Below are 23648 nucleotides of genomic sequence, written 5' to 3'. Positions count from 1 at the left end.
AGTAGCTGGGACTACAGGCGCCCGCCACCTCGCCCGGCTAGGTTTTTTTTGTATTTTTTAGTAGAGACGGGGTTTCACGGTGTTAGCCAGGATGGTCTCGATCTTCTGACCTCATGATCCACCCGTCTCGGCCTCCCAAAGTGCTGGGATTACAAGCTTGAGCCACCACGCCCGGCCGTAAATACATTTCTAAATAACCCATGGGTCAAAAAATAATCAGAATGAAAATCAGAAAATATTTTTAATGAATTATGAAAAAAATTACATATAAAAACTTGTCAGATGCCCTAAACTACTGCTTAAAGGAAACGTAACCTTAAATGCGTATATTAGAAATGAAGAGTGACTAAAAATGAATGAGCAAGCAAATACCTTAAAAACAAGAAAAGGAACAGTAAAATAAATCCAGAGAAATCAGAACAGGGGAAATAATAATATAACAATAGAAATTAATGAACTAGAAAATAGAGGATCTATGAAGTCAGAAGTTCATTTTTTGAAAATGCTAATAAAAATGACAAACCTCTAGCAAGACAATAAAAGCTGGTACAAATAACTCATCTAAGGAATAAAATTGAGGACCTATCTTTTGTTAAACGACATAAGCAGGAAGCCATTAGCCTGAGACTGTCTCTATACTTTTAGTTCTTACATAATAAACTGCAACCTAACTTAGTATACTACATAAACAAACTGAAACCTTACTTAGGAGTGATTTTTTTTGTAATTAATAGCCAAATTTCCACCAACCATAAATAACCAAGCTTTAGCCAGTCATAGGCAGCCAGCTGATCAGACTATGCCCAAACAAGGTAAATGCCTATTACACCATGCCCAAATAAGGCAGACTTCTAGCTGAAGCAAATCAGGTGATTATTATGCTCTTGTGTTTGGCCTATAAAAGCTCACTGCTCACACTGTTGGGTGCTCTCTGAAACTTCCACGAATCTGAGTGCTGCCTCATTCATGAATCATTCTTTGCTAAAATAAACTCTGTCAAATTGAATTTGTCTGAAGTTTCTCTTTTAACAGTTTTTGATGTTGCAAGCAGGATCCAAAGGAGACCTATAGTGACCCTCAGGAGCTCTTAGTGACCACGTGAAGGTACCTGCAGGGCTCATTGTGCCCATTGCTCTTTCACTGCAACTGGTAGTTGTGGGTAAGTTCCTGCTCAGACTTGAGTGCTATACATTTGCATTTTCAGCTCTCTGACTTTATTTGAGCAATTCTTTGACTGGATTGGCTCCAGAATTGGATTGGATTCAGTGAAGAAACAGAAACTGGACTGGTGCTCTAGGAGGCCTCCAGTCGATAAAGTTACTAGAAGACAGGGAATCATGGGCTTATCTGGATTTAAGGAGTCTACAACTCCTCCATCTGCAACTCCAGCTGATTTCATTTATAAGAATTATGGACCAAGAACCTGTGCTTTTCTAGAGAAATGTGTGAGCCTTACTAAAGGTAACTTAGAATTATAGTGGACTGCCGAGACCAGCTCAGTTGTGGAGACCTTAACCCAGCAGCACTAGAGGAATTAAAGACACACACAGAGAAATACAGAGTGTGGAGTGGGAAATCAGGGGACTCATAGCCTTCAGAGCTGAAAGCCCTGAACACAGATTTACCCACATATTTACTGACAACAAGACAGTGATAAGCATTATTTCTATTCCTTATAGGAAACAAAGGGATGGGCTGAAACAGAGGGATGGGCTCGGGCTAGATATCTGCAGTAGGAACATGTCCTTAAGGCACAGATTGCTCATGCTATTGTTTGTGGCTTAGGAATGCCTTAAGTGGTTTTCCATGCTGGGTGGACCAGGTGTTCCTTGCCCTCATCCTGGTAAACCCACAACCTTCAGCATGGGCGTCATGGCTGTCAGAAACATGTCACAGTGCTGCAGAGATTTTGTTTATAGCCAGATTTGGGGCTAGTTTATGGCCAGATTTGAGGGCCTATTCCCAACATGTCCCCCTTTTTTGTTTTGCAAAGCAATGAAAGCAAAGGCAACTTTGTCACGGTGGCCTACTTCTCACAGGAGTCGGGATTCGCATCTGCATACTATTCAAAGACAAACAACACATATTAAAAGCACAATCATCATTGAAATCACAGAGTCTCCAAGTGTCTTTATCTATTTTAATGGGTTAATTGCTGCTAATCTGTCTGCAGCTCCTTCAAGCACTCCAGTTCCTGGCATTAAGGTCAGGTATGCCTGGGATGCTTTAAATATTTGTTCTTTTAATTTTGCAATATCCAAAGACAAGTTTATAGAGTGTCCTTTTAGATGCTTTTTTTTTCTTTCCTGAATTTTGATCTTATTTAAGAGCCATTAATAGTTTCCACAAATCCTTATGTTTAGCTCCTACAGCGGGCCATATCATTTGAGGGTGAGGTGCCACTATACCGTCATGTTTCCAGATAATAGGAACTCTTGCCATATTTCTTACTATTTCTACCATCTGACCATTTTGTTTAGACCAGCTGAACATAGTGTGGCCATGGGATGCCGACTGAGAGGTGCAATTTAAGCTAAACATCCCCTTAGGGAACCAATCAATAATGATTCCAGAGGAATCGTTGCGCAGCACCTCTGCCTGTTCTGCAATGCAGTCTTCCCAAACAAGTATGTTCATTATTTCTGGCCAGGTCCAATTCTGTTTACAAATAGGTTTTTGAGGACAGTATGCCTCAATTATAGAAACAGATTTATTGTGGTAAATACTGAGATAAGAAAGCATGTGTAACTGTGTCATAGAATGATTATATCCAGGCATTATTGCCAGCCAAGATTGATAAATATGACCAATAAGTATAATTGTTCTCTGTGTCAGCCCTTGTTGAAGGAATACTCATGGCAATGATGATCACCACTATCATAGCTATCATTATATTACTCATTGTGACTGGCTGTCCTGCTTTCCTCAGGTTTTCTTCCACCATCTGACAGTTTCTTGACCTGTCCCCAAGTAGTTGGCTGTGTTTGATGGTTGTTGCTCGTGATAGCTGGGGTCCTCCTTAGCATCATTCTCGACATGGCTCCAACCAGGGGGTCCTCGGGATCCTCCCAGAATCTCTTCTTTGGCATCTGGCTCATGATAAAGTTTCAGGTGTCCTGATGGTGTCCAAATTGGCTGTTGATTCTGGCCTGGAGAAACACAAGCATAACCTCTACCCCAAGTTATTATTTTACCTATTTCCCAACTTTTTGTTATCAGGTCTCTCCACCAAGCCAGTTGTTTTGCTTCTGTCTTTGCAGCTGGTTTCTGTAGATGCTGTTCAGCTGCTGATAGCATCTGGCCTTTTAAAAAAATTTAAAGTCAAAAAATTTAAAGTCAGTAATGCCAGATTCAGTTGTACATGGGGTGTCCAGTAATCCCTGTTTCCCCCTTTTTGCTTTTGCAACTGCTGTTTCAGGGAGAGATTCATTCTTTCAACAATGGTTTGTCCTTGAGAATTATATGGGATTCTAGTAATGTGTTTAATATTCCATATAGAGAAAAATGTAGCTAGAGCTTGGCTAGTATAGCGTGGGGCATTATCTGTTTCAATAGAAGCTGGAATGCCCATCACCACAAAACACTGCAAAAGGTGACACTTAACACAGGCAGAAGACTCTCCTGATTGGCACGTAGCCCAGACAAAGTGAGAAAAGGTGTCCACCGATACATGTACATAAGCTAGTCTCCCAAATGAGGGAACATGTGTGACATCCATTTGCTAAAGATAATTAGGTTCCAATCCTCAAGGATTAACTCCTCCTGTAAAAGATGAGGAATGCACCATTTGGCAAGTTGGGCATCACTGGATAATAGCTTTAGCTTCTTTCCAGGTACCATTGTATCTGCGTTTGAGACCAGAGGCATTAACATGTGAAATTGTGAAAGTGTCTAGCATTAGATATTGCAGCAGCAACTAGGTGATCAGCCATATGATTCCCTTCAGTTAAACGTCCTTGAAGAGGCGTATGAGCCCTAATGTGAGTGATTTAAAAAGCGTGCATTCTACTCCTAACTGCTGTTTGCAATTGGGTAAATAAAGTCATCAGTTGTTCATCTGTATGAAATCATAACTGAGCATTTCCAATTAATTGTGTGGAATGAACCACATATGAAGAATCAGAAATCACAAAAGCAGTCAATATCTCAATTACAGCTATAAGCTCTGCTTTTTGAGGTGAAGTATAGGGCATCTGAAAAACTTTACCTTTCGATCCAGAATAAGAGGCTTTACCATTACTAGACCCATCTGTAAAAACATTCTCAGCACCTTCAATTGGTTTAAATGTAGTTATTTTAGGGAGAATCCAATTAGTTAATTTCAAAAATTGAAATAATTTTGTTTTAGGAAAATGATTATCGAGAATACCCACAAGGTCAGCTAAATGGATTTGCCAAGTAAGACTATTTATAAAAGCTTGCTGTATTTATGCCTTCGTGAGGACAATAATTTTTCCAGTATCATATCCATGTAATTTAACAATCCAAGTTCTCCCATTTCTTATCATTGTAGCGATTTGATACAAATAAGGAGTTAGAGTCTGTGAATTAGTATGTGGAAGAAAAAGCCACTCTACAAAGTCCTGCTCTTGTACAATAACACCAGTAGGTGAATGCTGAGTTGGAAAAATTAGCAAATCTAGGTTCTTTTCTGGATCTATTCTATTTATTTGAGCTTTATGGACTTGCTTTTTGATTAGCTGCAGCTCTGCCTCAGCTTCATTTGTTAATTGCCAAGGGCTAGTGAGACTAGTATCTTCTCTAAGGATAGAAAATAGATTACTCATGGCATAGGTAGGAATGTCTAGAGCAGGTCTTATCCAATTAATGTCCCCTAGTAATTTTCGAAAGTCATTTAATGTTTTCAATTGATCCCTACGTCTGGTTACTTTCTGTGGCACAACGGTAGTGTCATTGACTAAGGACCCCAAGTAGGAGTAAGGAGTAGTAGTCTGACTTTGGTCAGGAGCTATAATTAAACTGGCATGCGAAATCAAATTTTGCAAGTTATCATAACATTGGAGTAATATTTCTTGAGTGGGGGCAACACAAAGTATACTGTCCATATAATGAATAATGTAACACTGTGAAAATTTTTTACAAGTAGGTTCAATTGCTTGCCCTACATAAGTCTGGCAAATTGTTGGACTGTTTAACATGCCTTGTGGCAATACTTTACAATAAAAATGCTTTAGCAGGCTGTAGGTTGTTTACTGCAGGAACTGTAAGTGGAAACTATTCACAGTCTTGCTCGGCTAAGGGGATAGTAAAGAAATAGTCTTTTAAATCTGTGACTATTAAAGACCAAGTTTTTGGAATCATAGCAGGAGAAGGCAGTCCTGGCTGCATGTCCCCATAGGTTGTATAACTAAATTAATGACTCTTAAGTCAGTTAACACTCTCCATTTACCTGATTTTTTCTTAATTATGAAAACTGGAGAATTCCAAGGGGAAAATGTTGGAGCTATGTGTCCTTTTTAAATTGTTCAGCAACTAAGTCCTCTAAAGCCTCCAGTTTATCTTTACTTAGTGGCCATTTTTCTATCCAAACTGGCTTATCTGTTAACCATTTTAAAGGTATAGGTTCTGGAGGCTTAACAATGGCCACCATCAAAAATGATATCCTAAACCTTGGTGGGAACGTTATCTTTCTGTTTGAAGTATTTCCTTCAAACCTTGCAAATTTTTTCTAGTCCCATACCAGGGACATACCCTATTTCATGCATCATATATTGACTTTGAGGGCTATATAATTATTCTGGAATTAGAACTTGTGCTCCCCATTGTTGTAATAAAGCTCTTCCCCATAACTTTATAGGTACAGAAGTTATAATTGGTTGAATCAAGTTGTCCACTGGGGCCTTCACAATGCAAAATATAACTACTTTGATATACTTCAGGAGTTTTACCAACTCCAACTAGGTTAAATTGATCAGGTTGATTTGGCCATGCAGACTGCCAGTGCTGTAGACAAATGATTGAATTGTCCGCTCTTGTATCTACCAAACCTTTAAATTTCTTTCCCTGAATAGTTATTTCACAGGTACGATGTTTATCAGTAATTTGATTCACCCAATAAGCTGCTTTGCCTTGTTTATTTGTGCTTCCAAATCCTCCTGTTCATTTAATTTCACTTTTCCCCGTTTCCACATATGACATAATCAGGAGCTGTGCTATATGCTTTCCTGGCTCTGCTTTCCAGGGAACAGAAGTAGATATAACAATTTGAATTTCCCCATTGTAAGCTGAATCAGTGACTCCTGTTTGTACTTGCACTCCTTTTAAATTTAAACTAGACCTACCTAGAAGTAATCCTGCCATCCCTGCTGGCATCATCTGACTGGAGACAGCAACCTTCTTTAACAGTCCCATTACAAAAGGAGAACCTGGTCCATATTGATTAATAGCTTGTTTAAATTCTTTGAGTAATTTAAAAGGAAAAGGCTCAAATGTAGCTATGATATTTCCCTGTTGATCTGGGGGGTGTATTCTAACAGGGAACTGCCAAGCCTCTATATCACTCTCTCTTCTAGCTTGCTGAATTCCTGGCTGAATAGAACTGAGAGTGGTCACTTGAGGTGCTATTCAAACAGTCACTGGGGCAACTACTTTTTGCCCAGTGTCCTCTGGAAAAGAAAGATCTGGAGGGTCAGGCCACTCTTTTTCTTCAAAATAATGAGGGCATGCAGAAGGGTAGGGACAGACCTCTCCCTCTTTTGCCACTTTAGCTGGCAAACAAACCTGCTCTGTCACCTCTTCTGTTACTTCGTTATACTTTCCTTCCTCTGTGTGAAAAGGTTCCAAGGTGGAACGAACCAGAGCCCACACTTGTCCCATTGTTACCCGGATGCTTCTGAGTTCCCCTTCTTACTCACCATGGGGTTTGCTTCAGAGTACTTGGGTGTCCTCCAGCTTAGTTCCATGTTTTCCAACTGTCACTCTGGTGAGCCTTCGACCTGGGTTCGAGCCCCCACGTTGGGTGCTGCCTGCTGAGACCAGCTCAGTCGTGGAGATTCTAACCCAGCAGTGCTAGAGGAATTAAAGACACACACACAGAAATAGAGAGTATGGAGTGGGAAATCCGGGGACTCACAGCCTTCAGAGCTGAGAGCCCCGAGCAGAGATTTAACCCACGTATTTATTGACAGCAAGCCAGTGATAAGGATTATTTCTGTAGATTATAGATTAACTAAAAGTGTTCCTTACAGGAAACAAAGGGATGGGCCAAAACAAAGAGAAGGGCTCTGGCTAGATATCTGCAGCAGGAACATGTCCTTAAGGCACAGATCGCTCATGCTGTTGTTTGTGGCCTAGGAATGCCTTGAGCACTTTTCTGCCCTGGGTGGACCAGGTGTTCCTTGCCCTCATTCCGGTAAACCCACAACCTTCAGTGTGGGCATCATGGCCATCATGAACATGTCACAGTGCTGCAGAGATTTTGTTTATGGTCAGTTTTGGGCCAGTTTATGGCCAGATTTGGGGGCCTGTTCCCAACAGTGGACAAAGAAGAAAAGCTTCTTAAGGCAAACAGGCACATCTTTTTTAAAGCTACAATAGCTAGACAAACCAAGAGAATCTTGTGTATGTTTTACTTTTGTATTTTTATTTTTAATATTTGTGGATACATAGTAGGTGTATACATTTATGGGGCACTTGAGATATTTTGATACAGGCATACAATGGATAATAATAACATCACTTTAAAAGGGGTATCCATTACCTCAAGCATTTATCCTTTCTTTGTGTTATAAACAATCCCATTAAACTCTTTTAGTTATAATAAAATATACAGTAATTATTGTTGACTGTAGTCACCCTGTTTTGCTATCAAAGAATAAATCCTATTCATTCTATCTAACTATATTTGTGTACTCATTAACCATCCCAATCCCCCTCCAACTGCACTTCCCAACCTCTGTTAACCGCCTTTCTATCTACTCTCTTATCTCCATGAGTTCAATTGTTTTAATTTGTAGTTCCCACAAATAAGCAAGAACATGGGATGTTTGTCTTTCTGTTCCTTATTTTATTTCACTTAACATAATATCCTCCAGTTCCATCCATGTTGTTGCATGACAGGATCTCATTCTTTCTTATGGCTGAATAGTACCCCATTGTATATATGTACCACATTTTCTTTATCCAGTCATGTGTAGATAGACACTTGGATTGCTTCTAAATCTTGGCTACTGTGAATAGTGCAGCACTAAACATAGGAGTGCAGATATCTCCTTGATATATTGATTTCCTTTATTTTGGGTATATATCTAGCATTGGGATTGCTGGATCATGTGGTAGCTCTATTATTAGTCTTTTGAGGAACCTCCAAATTGTTCTTCATAGTAGTTGTACTAATTTACATTCCCACCAACAGTGTACAAGAGTTCTCTTTTCTCCACATCCTTGAAGCATTTTTATTGCCTGTCTTTTGGATAAAAGCCATTTTAACTGGGGTGAGATGATATCTCATTGTAGTTTTGATTAGCATTTCTCTGATGATCAATGATGTTGAGCAACTTTTCATTTATCTGTTTGCCATTCATATGCCTTCTTTTGAGAAATGTCTATTTACATCTTTTGCCCATTTAAAAAATTGGATTACTAGATTTTTTTTCTTATTGAGTTGTTTTATCTCCTTATATATTCTGGTTATTAATCCCCTTTCAAATGGATAGTTTGTGAATATTTTCTCCCATTCTGTGTATTGCAGCTGCACTTTGTGGATTATTTGATTTGCTATGCAGAAACTTTTTAATTTGGTGTGATCCCTTTTGTTCATTTTTGCTTTGGTTGCCTATGCTTGTGGGGTATGACTTAAGAAATCTTTGCCCAGACCAGTGTAATGGAGAGTTTTCTTAATTTTTTTTTAATAGTTTCATAGTTTGAGGTCTTAGATTTAAGTCTTTAATCTATTTTGTTTTTATTTTTGTATATGGCAAGATATAGGGGTCTAGTTTCTTTTGCATGTGGATATCTACTTTTCCCTGTACCACTGATTGAAGAGACTGTCCTTTCTGCAATGTTTGTTCTTGACACTTTTACTGAAAATGAATTCACTGTAGATGTATGGATTTGTTTCTGTATTCTCTATTCTGTTCTATTGTTCTGTGTGTCTGTGTCTGTTTTTATGCCAGTACCATTCTGTTTTAGTTACTATAGCTCTGTAGTATAATTTTAAGTCAGATAATGTGATTCTTACAGTTTTGTTCTTTTTGCTTAGAATAGCTCTGGCTATTCTGGGTCTTTTGTAGTTTCATGTAAATTTTAGGATTATAGTTTATTAACATACTTTTGTGAAGAATGTCATTGGTATTTTGATAGGGACTGCATTAAATCTATAGATTACTTTGGATAGTAGGGACATTTTAACAGTGTTGATTTTTCCAATCCATGAACATGGAATATCTTTCCAGTTTTTGGTGTCCTCTTTAATTTCTTGCATCAGTGTTTATAGTGTTTCTTGCATCAGTGTTTATAGTTTTCATTGTAGAGATCTTTTACTCCTTTGATTAAGTTTATTCCTGGGTATTTTATTTGTAGCTATTGTGAACGAGATTACTATCTTGATTTCTTTTTCAGATTGTTCACTGTTGGCATATAGAAATGCTACTGATTTTTGTATGTTGATTTTGTATACTACAATTTCACTGAATTTGCTTATTACAGAGAGATTAAAGGTAGTTGGGTCTGTTACTAAATGTGTTTTCTGTCACACTGAAAAATTATACCATGAGAAGGCACATGTTTCTAGAAATTACAGTTCATAGATATGTCAATGTACAGAATGCTGGTGTAACAGTTCACAATTATTTACTTTCTAGTTTTCACTGGAAATTAAAGTTACTAAGGGTAAAGTAATCCCAGCACTGTGGGAAGCTGAGGCAGGATGATTGCTTAATGCCAGGAGTTTGAGACCAGCTGGGGCAATGTAGAATGACCTCATTTGCAAATAAAAAAAAAAAGAATTCTAATTAATATATGGTACTAGAATTACCAGAAATAATAAGGGAAACAACTCTGAAAAGAAGGTAAGATGTGTTTTGGGTAAGAACAGCTATAAAGTATGAGGGGATGTTTGTTTTGTTAAGGAAAAAATAAAATAATATTTGTCCCAAAGTAGAATGCCTGGTTGTTAAGACAATGAGAAAGAGAAAGAGTATAGAAGAAAAACTGAATGGATATTAGAAAGTTGTAGAAGGTTGTGGGATAGGAATACTGGGAAGGGAATTTTATATGTGATCAAACTAAGATTTGAAGAAAATTCTAAGCTTTTTCTTTTTAAATTGAGCATTAATATCAAAAAAATACTGATACAGAACTAGAAATTTGTCCTCTATGTTAAAACAACAAGGTTTTCTTGGAGGATTGGTCTGTTCTTAATAAGAAATTGAAAGACTTTTCTTTACCTGCTAAGTAATAGGCCTAGGAAATGCAGATTCTGTGTTTTATCGAGATAATTTATTGTGCTTCATGTTGTCTTTATTAGATCTTTGACAGCCTCAGAGACCTGAGTCCACCTTATTAAAAGAGCAAGAATTTCTACAATTATGTGACTTTATATGCCTTTGAAGTCTTTTACCAATCACTCTATTTAAATGAATAAATATTGTTTCATAGAGACCTGTGATCCTATTTTAATCAAATATTTTAAACCTTTTGATATTTTTGACATCTCAAAATCAAATTCTAAATTAAAACCTTTTGACATTGAACAAACTTTGGAAGCTTCTAGATGGGCTTCTGGAATTTCTCAAAAGAAATTGTTTTCTCTCCTGATTAAAAAAAAGAGATGTTAAACTAATTAGGCTTATTTGATATGTTATATTGCATGGGAAGCATTGTCAAATTGTAAGTGATGCTGAACTTTCTTTAAGTCATATTGTATGGGTATGTTATTAATATATGCTTCAGAAATTATATAAAATTCTTAGAAACCAGATAGTCATGGTATAACACTATCAGCCAAAATTCTAATTATCATGAAATATTATATGTTGCAGAAGTAATACAATTTCCTTATCAATTGCATTATTGTGAACTCTTATCATATCTTTAACCAAGTCCATTTTAAGCCTTGTCATCTACAAAGAGTTACTTTTTTTTACTCTGGTACTTTCCAGAACACTATGGAAAACAACTATATAAAGTGTGGACCTATAGACAACCAACCAAATCATAAAGTGTTCTTTTAAAAGATTTGTGGAAAGGACTCTGACAAGTATAGGTTTCTGATAACTTTAAGATCATACTACTGGACTGGGTAAGAATTTCCAGAACTCTAGTGAAGAAATGGATTGGTTCATAAAACTGCCAAACCAACATCAAGCAGAATCAGAATTAATTGAATACCAGGGAAATGCTTTGGCAGATTTTCATGATAAGTCAGCTAGTACTGAAATTGTTAAGATATGCAATTTGAAAAACACCATAAGATTTATCTGAATTAAATTATCTATGATAACCTATTTAAATGAACAGCATCATGCACCTGAATTGGAGAAACAAAACTGATATTTAAAAGGATATAAATTTAGTGTTAAATGTGGCCTCATGGATCAGACAGCTATCTGAGTCCATATAGCTGCCATTATTAAAAGTTCTGCACTCTGACTCATCATAGACTAGATAACATGAAATTATGAAAAAAGATTGGTGTTATGACTGTTCCAAAATTGCTAAAATGGCTTATAATCAATGTTTGGTTTGTCAAATCCACAATTTTTATAAGACAATAAAAACCTCAGTTGGTACATTTCTACCATCCACTGGACTATTTGAACATTTACAGATGGATTGCATTCAGTTGCCTCATTGGGAATCTGCAGGAAACTTAAGTATGCTGGATATATCATGTTGAACCAAATACTAATATGCTTTTAAAGATCTCCTAATTCACTCTATAACAGATTTCACTGATATTCCAAGTGTGACTGCCTGTTCAGATTGAACATCTGGTCTTTCTACAGGGTTAGACTTTTTGAGTCACATATTCAGATTTCGTGTTTAAAGCTAACAGTAGACAAAACATAGGAGAGGCTTTACAGTTAAATTCTTCCAGAAACTGAATAAGAAAACCAAAAGGAGAGATAATTAGATAGTTTGTAGACAAATTCATAACCCTAATTCTCTAATTGTTGGTAGCCTCCATTGATGATAATTAATAGTGGAGCCTTAGATAAATACTACTATTGCTTCCCTGTTGATGACCCCTGTAGCACACAGTGTCCCACAGGGAACTGTCTCTTGTGTCCCTCCAGCGTATGTTTTTATCTGTGAAGGATTTAACTGTCAATCATAGGCACAGGCAACTCCATGTTCCAATCAGTAGGAAATAAGAAGTCAGTGTGGATTAGGGATTCTAACAGGCACACTGTCACTCCATAACCAACTGGAAATTTGACATTGTTCTATACATCTTAATTTGCACTATGGTATAAAAAGGAACTTTCTAGCAGCTGCAAATCCCTCTAAATGGGCATCTTTTGTTCAAATGCTCCTTCCCTGGCTTGGAATAAATGTAAATGAGGTTATGATTAGAAATCCCTTTCAAACATTAGCTATTACAGCTGACTCTACGGCAAAGGCTATAGTTGCCCCCTGAAGTTCTCTAAATTCTCTTGCTAAAGTTTCTTTAAATAACAGGATTGCCTTGAACTATCTGTTGGTTAATAGTGGGGGTGGGCGTGTGTGATAGGGGATACTGTGTATAATAGCTAATATAGCCTACTGCACTTGCGTAAAGGAATCTGTTATAAAGAAAATGAAATAAAGGTATAAAAGTTGGAAAGAAGAAAACCATCATTATGTCTTGAGGATGATTTGGGATACAGAAAATGAAAAGAATCTACAAACTATTAGAATTACTAAGTTAGTTTAGCAAGGGTGCTCAATGCATGGTCAGTATACAAAATTTAATTGAATTTCAACATATATGTATATGCCATAATATGTTAGATTGTTTTGCATTGCTATAAGGGAATACCTGAGGCTGGGTACTTTATAAAGAAAAGAAATTTATTTGGCTCATGGTTCTGCTGGCTGTACAAGCATGGCACTAGCATCTGTCTAACCTTAGGAAGCTTTTACTCATGGTGGAAGAAGAGGCAGCAGGCATGTCATATAGTGAGAGAGGGAGTGAGAGGGAGGGAGCAAGAGTGAAGGGGGAGGTCCCAGACTCTTTTTAAACAACCTCATGAATGGCACACCAAGCCATTCATGAGGGATACACCTTCATGACCCAAACACTTTCCACCATCTCCTACCTTCAACACTGGGGATCACATTTCAACATGAGATTTGGAGAGGACAAACATCCAAACCATATCACATATATAAATATGTAAAACTATTTAAATGTTTTAAAAGTATCGAATAAGAATAAATCTCACAAAATATGCTTAAGAACTTTAAGCAAAAACCATAAAATACTACTATGATAAGTTAAAGAAGACCTAAATAAATGGAGAGATCTGTCATGCTCATGGATTGGAATATTCAGTACTGTAATGATGTGAATAGTTCCCAAATTGTTCTATAGATTCAATACATTGCCAATTAAAATCTCAGTGGACTTTGTTTGTTGAAACTGACAAGCTGATTCTGCCATTTATAATAATATTCAAAGGGGCAAGAATAACCAAGACACATTTGAAGAAGAACAAGGAGGAAGAAGAACGTATTTGAGGAAGAATAAGGAACTCTATTAAATATATATCTCCTAGATATTGAGATATACATTTGAAATACATCTACCTAGATATTGAGATATGTTATACATTTAATATAGTGTGTTGCTGGTATAGGGATAGACAAATGAACACTGGATCAGAATAGAGAGCACCGAAACAAGATCTACCCCTATATGGACATGTGCCTATTGACAAATAAAATACTGTTGATTATTTCCCCAAGATGGTCTGTAAAAAATAGGTTAATTGAACATCCAAATGGGAAAAAAGTGAATCCTTCTGCTACCTCAAATATCAACCTCAGGTAGACTATAGATCTAAAAGTGAAAGGCAAAGCAATAAAGATTTTAGAAAATAACAAAGAGAATATCTTTGTGAAAATATAGGAAATATTTTTAAAATAGGCCAGAAAACTATTAAAATATATAAAATATAAGAACATCTGTTCATCAAAGTACTATAGTTTGAATAGTGTGTCTCCTCCAAAATTCATATTGAAACTTAATCCCCATTGTAACAGTACTAATCCTAAAACTAAGTATTAAGAAGTGTGACCTCCGGGAAGTTACTAAGTCATGGGGGCTCTTTCCTCAGGTATAGGATTAGCATCCTTATAAAAGGGCTTGAGATTGAAGATAGTGCCCCCTTGCCCTCTTGCATTCTCCCATGTGAGGACACAGCAACAAGACACCGTCTTGGAAGGAGAGAGAAGCCCTCACCAGACACCAATGCACATGCCTTGATTTTAGACTTTTCAGCCTCCAGAGCTATAGTAAATACATTTCTGTCTTTTATATATTACCCAGTCTCTGGTATTTTGTTATAGAAGCACTAATGGACTAAGACAAAAAGATTCCATTATGAAAGTGAAAAGGCAACCACAGAGTGGCAGAAGCTTTTGGAGATGATGAATATATTTACTTTCTGGATTTTGGTGATGATACCATGAGTGCATACGTATGTATGTATACATAAAGTGTACAAATTATGTACATTGATTATGTACAGTTTCTTTGTATACCAATTATACCTTAATAAAGCTAAGAAAAGAAGAGTATCCAGAATAAATATGCATGGAATGACCCATTTATTTAAAAAAATAAGAGGAGGGAATATGAAGCAGTGGTTTTGGTGCAAACATAAAAATTCTGGCTCCAACAGCATTTAAATTCCCAAACCAAGCATATTTATGTTTTAATTCTTTGTGGCCATAAATTGTACAGCTCAGGCCTTTATAATCTCTCAGATTCTGTGAATGTGGGAAATTAGTTTTACCCATAAAAATGTTTTGTTCTTGGGGATAAATTTTTAAAAAATTTTTGCATAGTTAGCACACTGAGAAAATACAGACAAAGGCATACAGATGCAAGAAATGGGGTAGCTGAATACAGCCAAAGAATGATATAGGGCCCAGAAGGTGGGCAAAGAGAAAGTTGTTGGGTTTATGGTTACAAGTAAACTAGCAGTTGTGGTACAGATAGTTTTATTTCCCCCACATTCATCTGAACAGCCCATCCAGACTTAAACACTGCTTTCTGCATTTACTTCTAGGCAGGAAGACAGGGTTCTAATGGTGTGAGTCTCCTTCAACCCAACAAACTACCTAGGTCTGCCTGGAGTTTCCCACACCCCTCCTGCCTGCTAGTGATAGGTGTGAGGCAAGTCGATGCACATGCAACTTTTGTCTTTTGGTCCCAAAGCATGCTACTCCTGGAGTTTCCTTCAGTGAATGAGAACTATAGTTTGGTTCTGTGAGATCTCTATGAATCAAGCAGGGCATTGAAGCAGAGAAAAGAAATGCTTAAATATTAAGAAAGTTTGAAGTGCAGAAAAAGGTGACTGTGAATCCATATAGTTAAGCCTAACCCATTTCTTAAAAGGCTTGATTGCTCATTCCTCCATTCATTGATTTACTTATTCTTCCAATCTGTGTTATTGAGTCTTGCTCTGTATTTCCAGATGGTTGTGCTCTTAAGTACTGCATAGTGGTTGTATATCTGTGTTAGTGTTGCTGAATGTATCAGGGAATTCATTTTTTATCCCCATTCATTCGTTCCATTCGTCTGTTTCTCTCTCTCTCTCGAAAACATTTCTCAAGAATTAGAATTATGATATGCTGTCAAACACAATGACTCATTTGAACCTCTTTTATTTGTAGGTTGAATCACTGGACAATGCCACATACTTTGTGGATGGTGTGGGTCTTGGGGGTCATCATCAGCCTCTCCAAGGAAGAATCCTCCGATCAGGCTTCTCTGTCTTGTGACCACAATGGTATCTGCAAGGGCAGCTCAGGATTTTTAAACTCCATTCCCTCAGGGCTCACAGAAGCTGTAAAAAGCCTTGACCTGTCCAACAACAGGATCACTTACATTAGCAACAGTGACCTACAGAGGTGTGTGAACCTCCAGGCTCTGGTGCTGACATCCAATGGAATTAACACAATAGAGGAAGATTCTTTTTCTTCCCTGGGCAGACTTGAACATTTAGACTTATCCTATAATTACTTATCTAATTTATCATCCTCCTGGTTCAAGCCCCTTTCTTCTTTGACATTCTTAAACTTACTGGGAAATCCTTACAAAACCCTCGGGGAAACATCTCTTTTTTCTCATCTCACAAAATTGCGAATCCTGAGAGTAGGAAATATGGACACCTTCACTAAGATTCAAAGAAAAGATTTTGCTGGACTTACCGTCCTTGAGGAACTTGAGATTGATGCTTCAGATCTACAGAGCTATGAGCCAAAAAGTTTGAAGTTAATTCAGAATGTAAGTCATCTGATCCTTCATATGAAGCAGCATATTTTACTGCTGGAGATTTTTGTAGATCTTCCAAGTTCCGTGGAATGTTTGGAACTGCGAGATACTGATCTGGACACTTTCCATTTTTCAGAACTATCCACTGGTGAAACAAATTCATTGATTAAAAAGTTTACATTTAGAAATGTGAAAATCACCGATGAAAGTTTGTTTCAGGTCATGAAACTTTTGAGTCAGATTTCTGGATTGTTAGAATTAGAGTTTGATGACTGTACCCTTAATGGAATTGGTGATTTTAGAGGATCTGATAATGACAGAGTTATAGATCCAGGTAAAGTGGAAACGTTAACAATCCGGAGGCTGCATATTCCACGGTTTTACTTATTTTATGATCTGAGCACTTTATATTCACTCACAGAAAGAGTTAAAAGAATCACAGTAGAAAACAGTAAAGTTTTTCTGGTTCCTTGTTTACTTTCACAACATTTAAAATCATTAGAATACTTGGATCTAAGTGAAAATTTGATGGTTGAAGAATACTTGAAAAATTCAGCCTGTGAGGATGCCTGGCCCTCTCTACAAACTTTAATTCTAAGGCAAAATCACTTGGCATCATTGGGAAAAACTGGAGAGACTTTGCTTACTCTGAAAAACTTGACGAACCTTGATATCAGTAAGAATACTTTTCATTATATGCCTGAAACTTGTCAGTGGCCAGAAAAGATGAAATATTTGAACTTATCCAGCACGCGAATACACAGTGTAACAGGCTGCATTCCCAAGACACTGGAAATTTTAGATATTAGCAACAACAATCTCAATTTATTTTCTTTGAATTTGCCGCAACTCAAAGAACTTTATATTTCTAGAAATAAGTTGATGACTCTACCAGATGCCTCCCTCTTACCCATGTTACTAGTGTTGAAAATCAGTAGGAATACAATAACTACATTTTCTAAGGAGCAACTTGACTCTTTTCACACATTGAAGACTTTGGAAGCTGGTGGCAATAACTTCATTTGCTCCTGTGAATTCCTGTCCTTCACTCAGGAGCAGCAAGCACTGGCCAAAGTCTTGGTTGATTGGCCAGCAAATTACCTGTGTGACTCTCCATCCCATGTGCGTGGCCAGAGGGTTCAGGATGTCCGCCTCTCAGTGTCGGAATGTCACAGGGCAGCACTGGTGTCTGGCATGTGCTGTGCTCTGTTACTGCTGATCCTGCTCATGGGGGTCCTGTGCCACCGTTTCCACGGCCTGTGGTACATGAAAATGATGTGGGCCTGGCTCCAGGCCAAAAGGAAGCCCAGGAAAGCTCCCAGCAGGGACATCTGCTATGATGCATTTGTTTCTTACAGTGAGCGGGATGCCTACTGGGTGGAGAACCTTATGGTCCAGGAGCTGGAGAACTTCAATCCCCCCTTCAAGTTGTGTCTTCATAAGCGGGACTTCATTCCTGGCAAGTGGATCATTGACAATATCATTGACTCCATTGAAAAGAGCCACAAAACTGTCTTTGTGCTTTCTGAAAACTTTGTGAAGAGTGAGTGGTGCAAGTATGAACTGGACTTCTCCCATTTCCGTCTTTTTGATGAGAACAATGATGCTGCCATTCTTGTTCTTCTGGAGCCCATTGAGAAAAAAGCCATTCCCCAGCGCTTCTGCAAGCTGCGGAAGATAATGAACACCAAGACCTACCTGGAGTGGCCCATGGATGAGGCTCGGCAGGAAGGGTTTTGGGTAAATCTGAGAACTGCGATAAAGTCTTAGGTTCCCACATTTAAAGCCAGTCTTTGTCTAGTTGGGATCTTTATATCACTAGTTGTAGATAAGTTCATTCAGACATAATTATATAAAAACTACATGGATGTACCATCATTTGAGGACTTCCTTACTAAAACTACAAAACTTCAAATTTTGTATAGGGTGCTGTTTTGTAAACATATGCCAGATTTAAAAATTGGTTTTTGGTTTTTCGTTTTTTCTGTGAGATAACTATGATCATAAGTCTATTATTGATATCTGAATATAGTCCCTTGGTATCCAAGGGAATTGGTTGGAGGATCCTCGTGGATATCAAAATTCATAGATGATCAAGTCCCTTATAAGAGTGGCATAGTATTTGCATATAACCTATTTATATTCTCCTGTATACTTTAAATCATCTCTAGATTACTTATGATACCCCATACAATGTAAATACTATGTAGATAGTTGTACTGTCTTTTTATTTGTATTATTATTGTATTATTTTTTATTTCAAATTTTTTAAAACATACTTTTGATCCACAGTTGGTTGACTTCATGGATGCAGAACCCATGGATATAGAGGGCCAACTGTAATCTGTAGCAATTGGCTTAGTTCATTAGGAAATAGCATAAATGAACTTAAGATTCTCAATGACTGTGTCATTCTTTCTTCCTGCTAAGAGACTCCTCTGTGGTCACAAAAGGCATTCGCTGTCCCACCCAGCTGTCACTTCTCTGTGCAACTGATCTCAAGAGCAACAAGGCAAAGTATTTGGGGCATTCCCCCAAACTTGTTGCTATTCCTAGAGAAAAGTGCTGTATATTTCCTATTAAACTTTACAGGATGAGAAATACCTAGAGAGTGTATTTTCATGTGATCTGGATCTGTCTTTCTGGCTATTTGATGGGTTTCTCCAGCCATAGTTACTTGAGAGAGTGAGTACACAGCTCAAGGTACAGTAAAATATGTATTTCTGTAATTTAACAAAATAAATACTCAGTTTAGGAGAATTTGAAAGACAGTTCCCACATCTGGACTCTGGTCTTCCTCAGCCTCCAACTATCTTTTGAGTTCTAGTTATTGTCCAATCTCTCTGACTCTCAGTTCCTGTTTTCTAGTCTATTTCCCCAGCATCTTGTTGCTTTTTCCTTCTTTGAAAAGTCTTGTTTTTAATTCTAGAAAGGCCTGCCCTTTTCCCCCTTCTGAATATTTTAAAAAGTACATGTGAGTTAAATAGATTTTTAAGCAAATATATACCTAGAGGTTCCTCATAGTGACTCAAAAATAGTTTGATACACAATAATTTAAAGGTAGATACTATTACCATATGTTAATTTTGCAATCTAGGCATAATAATACCACACGTTAAATTTTGATGCAACGTTCTTTGGTAAGAACTATTTGCTGATTCTATGCAACTTTCTTCTTAAGCTGGGAACCACGTGAAAGGAAGTGAGCCTTCTTTGACCCCTGCTCAATTCTCAACCAGAACTGGGTTTATGTGGTTAATTGGGCACTGGAGTCAGAAAGACCTGGGTTAGTAGATGTGTAATCTTTGGCAAGTCACTTGACATGACCTAAAAAGTTTTTCTGTCTTTGAAATAGGGAAGATGATCTCTATATCCTAAGGTACTGAGAGTATGAAATGTAGGAATGTAAGTAAACCATCAGCCTAAGCTCCTTGATTCACATTTTCTCTGGAGGGGTGAGGAGGACATGAGTACCATGCCTAAGAGAATGGGCACCATGGGTTCGTGTGTGGGGTGAGGGAGATGTCTGCAGTAGATGTTAGCTATTATTATTATTATTTTCCAGGAAGAGATTTCATTCCCTTATATATTATGGCTTGTAAATGGATATTTTTCTGTTATGGATACTAGCAGGGATATAAGGGATCCTGCTGTTTGCAGAAAAATACCACTAAGAAATATGCTCATTAAGTGCAGCACAAGCTTGTCCTTGGGGAACTCACACAGGGCTGCTTCTGTTTCACGCAACCTCCCAGAAGAGTGTTATGGAGGAAACGGTAGCCAGCCTAAAAAAAAATCAGGCCCAGTGTAATCCCAGCACTTTGGGAGGCTAAGGCAGGAGGATTGCTTGAGCCCAGGAGTCAGAGACCAGCCTGGGCAACATGGCAAAACCCTGTCTCTACCAAAAAATACAAAATATTAGCAGGGCATGGTGGCATGTGCCTCTGGTCCTAGCTACTCGGGAGGCTGAGTTGGGAGAATCACCTGAGTCCAGGAGGTCCAGGCTGCAGTGAGCTGTGACTGCACCACTGCACTCCAGCCTGGGTGAAGAGCAAGACACTGTCTCAAAAAAAAAAAAAAGTTTAGAAGAAAGAAACTTGAGGAGATTCCACAGACACCAAACACAGCAATGGACTTTCTGCTTTACTTCTCTGTTTCCTACATTAAACACCATGTTAATTATGAGAACAAGGTAGATTTAACATTGACTTGATCTATATTTAATTTCAAGAACTTAAAATAGCAACTGAAATAGCTTCATAGTTAATTGATAGATTTAAAGTAATCTTTAAAAAATAATCTTTAGGACGGGCATGGTGTCTCACGCCTGTAATCCCAGCACTTTGGGAGGCTGAGGTGGGAGGATCACCTAAGGTGATGTGGTGCCTATTCACATTAAAGGTGGGTCTTCCTCTCCCAGTCCACTGACTCAAATGTTAATCTCCTCTGGCAACACCCTCACAGACACACCAGAAACAATACCAGCTATCCAGGCATCCTTCAATCCAATCAAGTTGACACCTAGTATTAGCCATAATACTCTCCAATCTTTTTTCAGTGTATATATACACACTACTTTACAAAATTGGGATTAGATTGTAAATACTTAAACTTTATAAAGAAAATGGCATCTGTATTTTTTTTTCCTGAGGCTGTTTAGTGATTATCTGACATTTCTGCACTCTGAAGGTCATTGTGAATTCTATTCAGATAAATACTGGCTTATTTGCCAAGAGTTCTAAATGGTTCTAAAAGCTACCATTGCAGCTATCCATAAAAGATAAGTGGGAACTAAATTAGAGATCAGTTTAAGGGTTTTTTTTTTTGTTTAACAGAAGAAAAACTAATTTTTTGTTAGTGCTTTATCCAAATGTGAAGTCTTTTATTTGTCAATAGACTACAAGCTCAAGAATCTTGTTTTATCTTCCTACCCCTTGGACATGCCTACTATATAATAAGTATTGAATTACTGGAATGTTTTCAGAGCAGAGAAATAATTAAGAATTCTATAATCTGGATGCTGAATCAATCATAATGAGAGAGGAGAACATGAAAAATCAGTTGTGTAGACAGCTAAGGCTAGTCTTCAGAGAAGCAGCCTGCCTGAAAAATCATAGCTACAGGCAAAAATAGAGCAGCCTAGGGAAAACTCAGACTGTACCTGCACAGATAAGCAGGCAAGGTCCAGAAGAAAAAGCATAGAAGCCTTTTGTTCTTTGCGTGATTAGCAGGCTCTCAGGAAAATGTTTCAGACATGAACAAGGGGGGCTCCATGGGAGATTGCACTGCAAAAAGGGGGCTTACCTAAAACAAATCCACAGTTATTCAAACAAGAAAAAAAGCTATGCTTTGTGCTTACCTAGAGACATCTCACAGCTGTATAGACAGGTGGAGTTGTGAAGACAGGTTTTCAAATAAGAGAAGTTACTCAAACAGCTACAGAGATGAGAGGAGTTTCTTATATGAAAGCTTTTACATTCGACTGTAAAATGGCACCCCACTTGGGGTCTCCTCTCCACAGTGGAGAGCTTTCTTCTTTCACTTACTAAACTTTTGCTCCAACCTCAACCTTTGCGTCCATGCTCCTTAATTTTCTCAGTTATGACACAATAAGTTCAAATAACACCTTAGACAACGAGACCATAGACCCTGACCTATTTCAATAATATTGAAGCATTGGGCAGTTTGAAAGAGGAAAGTTCTCAACAGTTAGAAATTGTAGTGTGAGTTATCTTAATGATGGACCTTTGAATAGCATTGAGTACAGCGCCAATATCTGAACAAGGAAAATAATCATTGTATTTCCTTTCTACTTCATGCAAGTGTAATGGCTTCAAGTACTGCAGCGTAGATGTCTGGTGTTAACGTATACAGTGTTGGCTGTTTAAAAAATAACCAGTAATTTAAAACAAATTAATTTTGAGAATCTAACATACCGTTCATGGGTTAATTCTTTCTGACTGGTCTTCTCCATTCAGTTAATTTTGTTCCCTTTTGCCAGATTAATTTAATCTTTCAACAAATATTTTTTGAGTGCCTATTATGTGCTAGGCAGTGCTCAAAGTGCAGGGGATATGGTAGGGAACAAAACAGATACAATTCCTTGTCTTTATGGAGGAGAAGACAACAAATTTATGATAGGATTTCAGGAATTGATAAGTGCTACGAAGAAAATAAAAGCAGAGTGCCACCATGGAATGACTGTGCAGCTGTGTGTGTGCACGCACATGCACACGCACACGCACACGCACAGTGGAACAAAAGAAAAGTGATTCTTCTTCTTTAGTACAGCTGTTGCATGGGTTTGAGCACTTTTGGCAGCTCCAGGAAACCCAAAGTACCTGTGGCCCATTGAGAAGGTGTGGCCCCTGCTGCCAGAGGCTTTGGGAGTAACCCACTTTCTACAGAAGAGCTCTGTGGTGCAGAAGCTTCCACATGGTAACAAGCACATGGTGCAGAAGACAAGCACAATGTTCTTAACCACAGATTACTTAACAACTCCACCTACTTTAAAGATATTGAACTGATGAGAAAGTATTAGCTACGGCTCAATGTTGTATGTGAGAAGTACTTTGCAAACCTCTGAAACACTTTACAGATATTGTTATCAGTCAAACTGGAAGTAGAATGTCCACAGTGCAGTGTAACAAATGTGACATATGCATGAGTTAAGAAACAGCTGTAATTGGAAATATGAAAAAACATGCTTTATTTGTTTATTCCATTGTTCAGCTTCTCTTTAAATTCTTTCCACATAGACAAATTACTTGACAACAAAGTTTACTTAGTTTTCTAAACATTTGGGATCATCTCTAAAATTAAAAAAATTAATATTAAATGTAGGATCAAGGATTTCAACCATGCAGTGTATTTCTTCTGGGGTCTGCTGTACTATTCCAGCCCTAGTGAATAGTTAATGCCTTGAACTATTCCTATCACCAGAGGCTGCCAGGCCACCAAATAACGAAGCCAATCCAGGATTTGTCCATAGAGAAAATGTGTGCGCTCCCAGCTAAATCTCAGTTAAGGAGGTTGTTCTGGATACAGCCAAGTAGCAGAAATATTCATAAATATTCATAAATGTCATTTGCAAATAAAATAACCAATGTAATGAATGGGTATTTCCTTTCTTGTTAATTCAATGTGCTCAATTAAAAGCCCCTTTTATGAGTTTTATAGCATTATCGTTATCATTGTTACT

General features: G+C 37.7%; 2 protein-coding genes across 6 annotated transcripts in view; one reads left to right on the top strand and one right to left on the bottom strand.

Annotated features, from left to right (window-relative positions):
* Positions 1 to 18407, top strand: part of LOC105524473 (toll-like receptor 2) — a 21247-nt gene extending 2840 nt beyond the window's left edge. The window contains exons 1-3 of one of the 5 annotated variants that reach the window (XM_011959775.1): positions 1030 to 1104; positions 15240 to 15523; positions 15847 to 18407. In XM_011959775.1, the coding sequence (XP_011815165.1) occupies positions 15863 to 18217 (2355 nt within the window). In that variant the 5' untranslated portion in view covers positions 1030 to 1104; positions 15240 to 15523; positions 15847 to 15862 and the 3' untranslated portion in view covers positions 18218 to 18407. Of the gene's footprint in view, positions 1 to 1017; positions 1160 to 15239; positions 15524 to 15846 lie in introns of those variants that run through there. The other 4 variants (XM_011959771.1, XM_011959773.1, XM_011959770.1 and 1 more) reach the window with 4 other exon arrangements.
* Positions 18408 to 23134: 4727 nt separating this feature from the next.
* RNF175 (ring finger protein 175) overlaps positions 23135 to 23648 on the bottom strand; it is a 41006-nt gene continuing 40492 nt past the window's right edge. The window contains exon 8 of the mRNA XM_011959769.1: positions 23135 to 23459. Coding sequence (XP_011815159.1) covers positions 23339 to 23459 — 121 coding nt within the window. The 3' untranslated portion in view covers positions 23135 to 23338. The remainder of the gene's footprint in view (positions 23460 to 23648) is intronic.

This window comes from Colobus angolensis, unplaced genomic scaffold (assembly GCF_000951035.1).
Source record: "Colobus angolensis palliatus isolate OR3802 unplaced genomic scaffold, Cang.pa_1.0 Scaffold5, whole genome shotgun sequence".
In the NCBI taxonomy this organism is placed as follows: Eukaryota; Metazoa; Chordata; class Mammalia; order Primates; family Cercopithecidae; genus Colobus; species Colobus angolensis.
The sequence above is the reverse complement of the archived record's forward strand: the minus strand, read 5'-3'. Positions and strand labels throughout refer to the sequence as shown.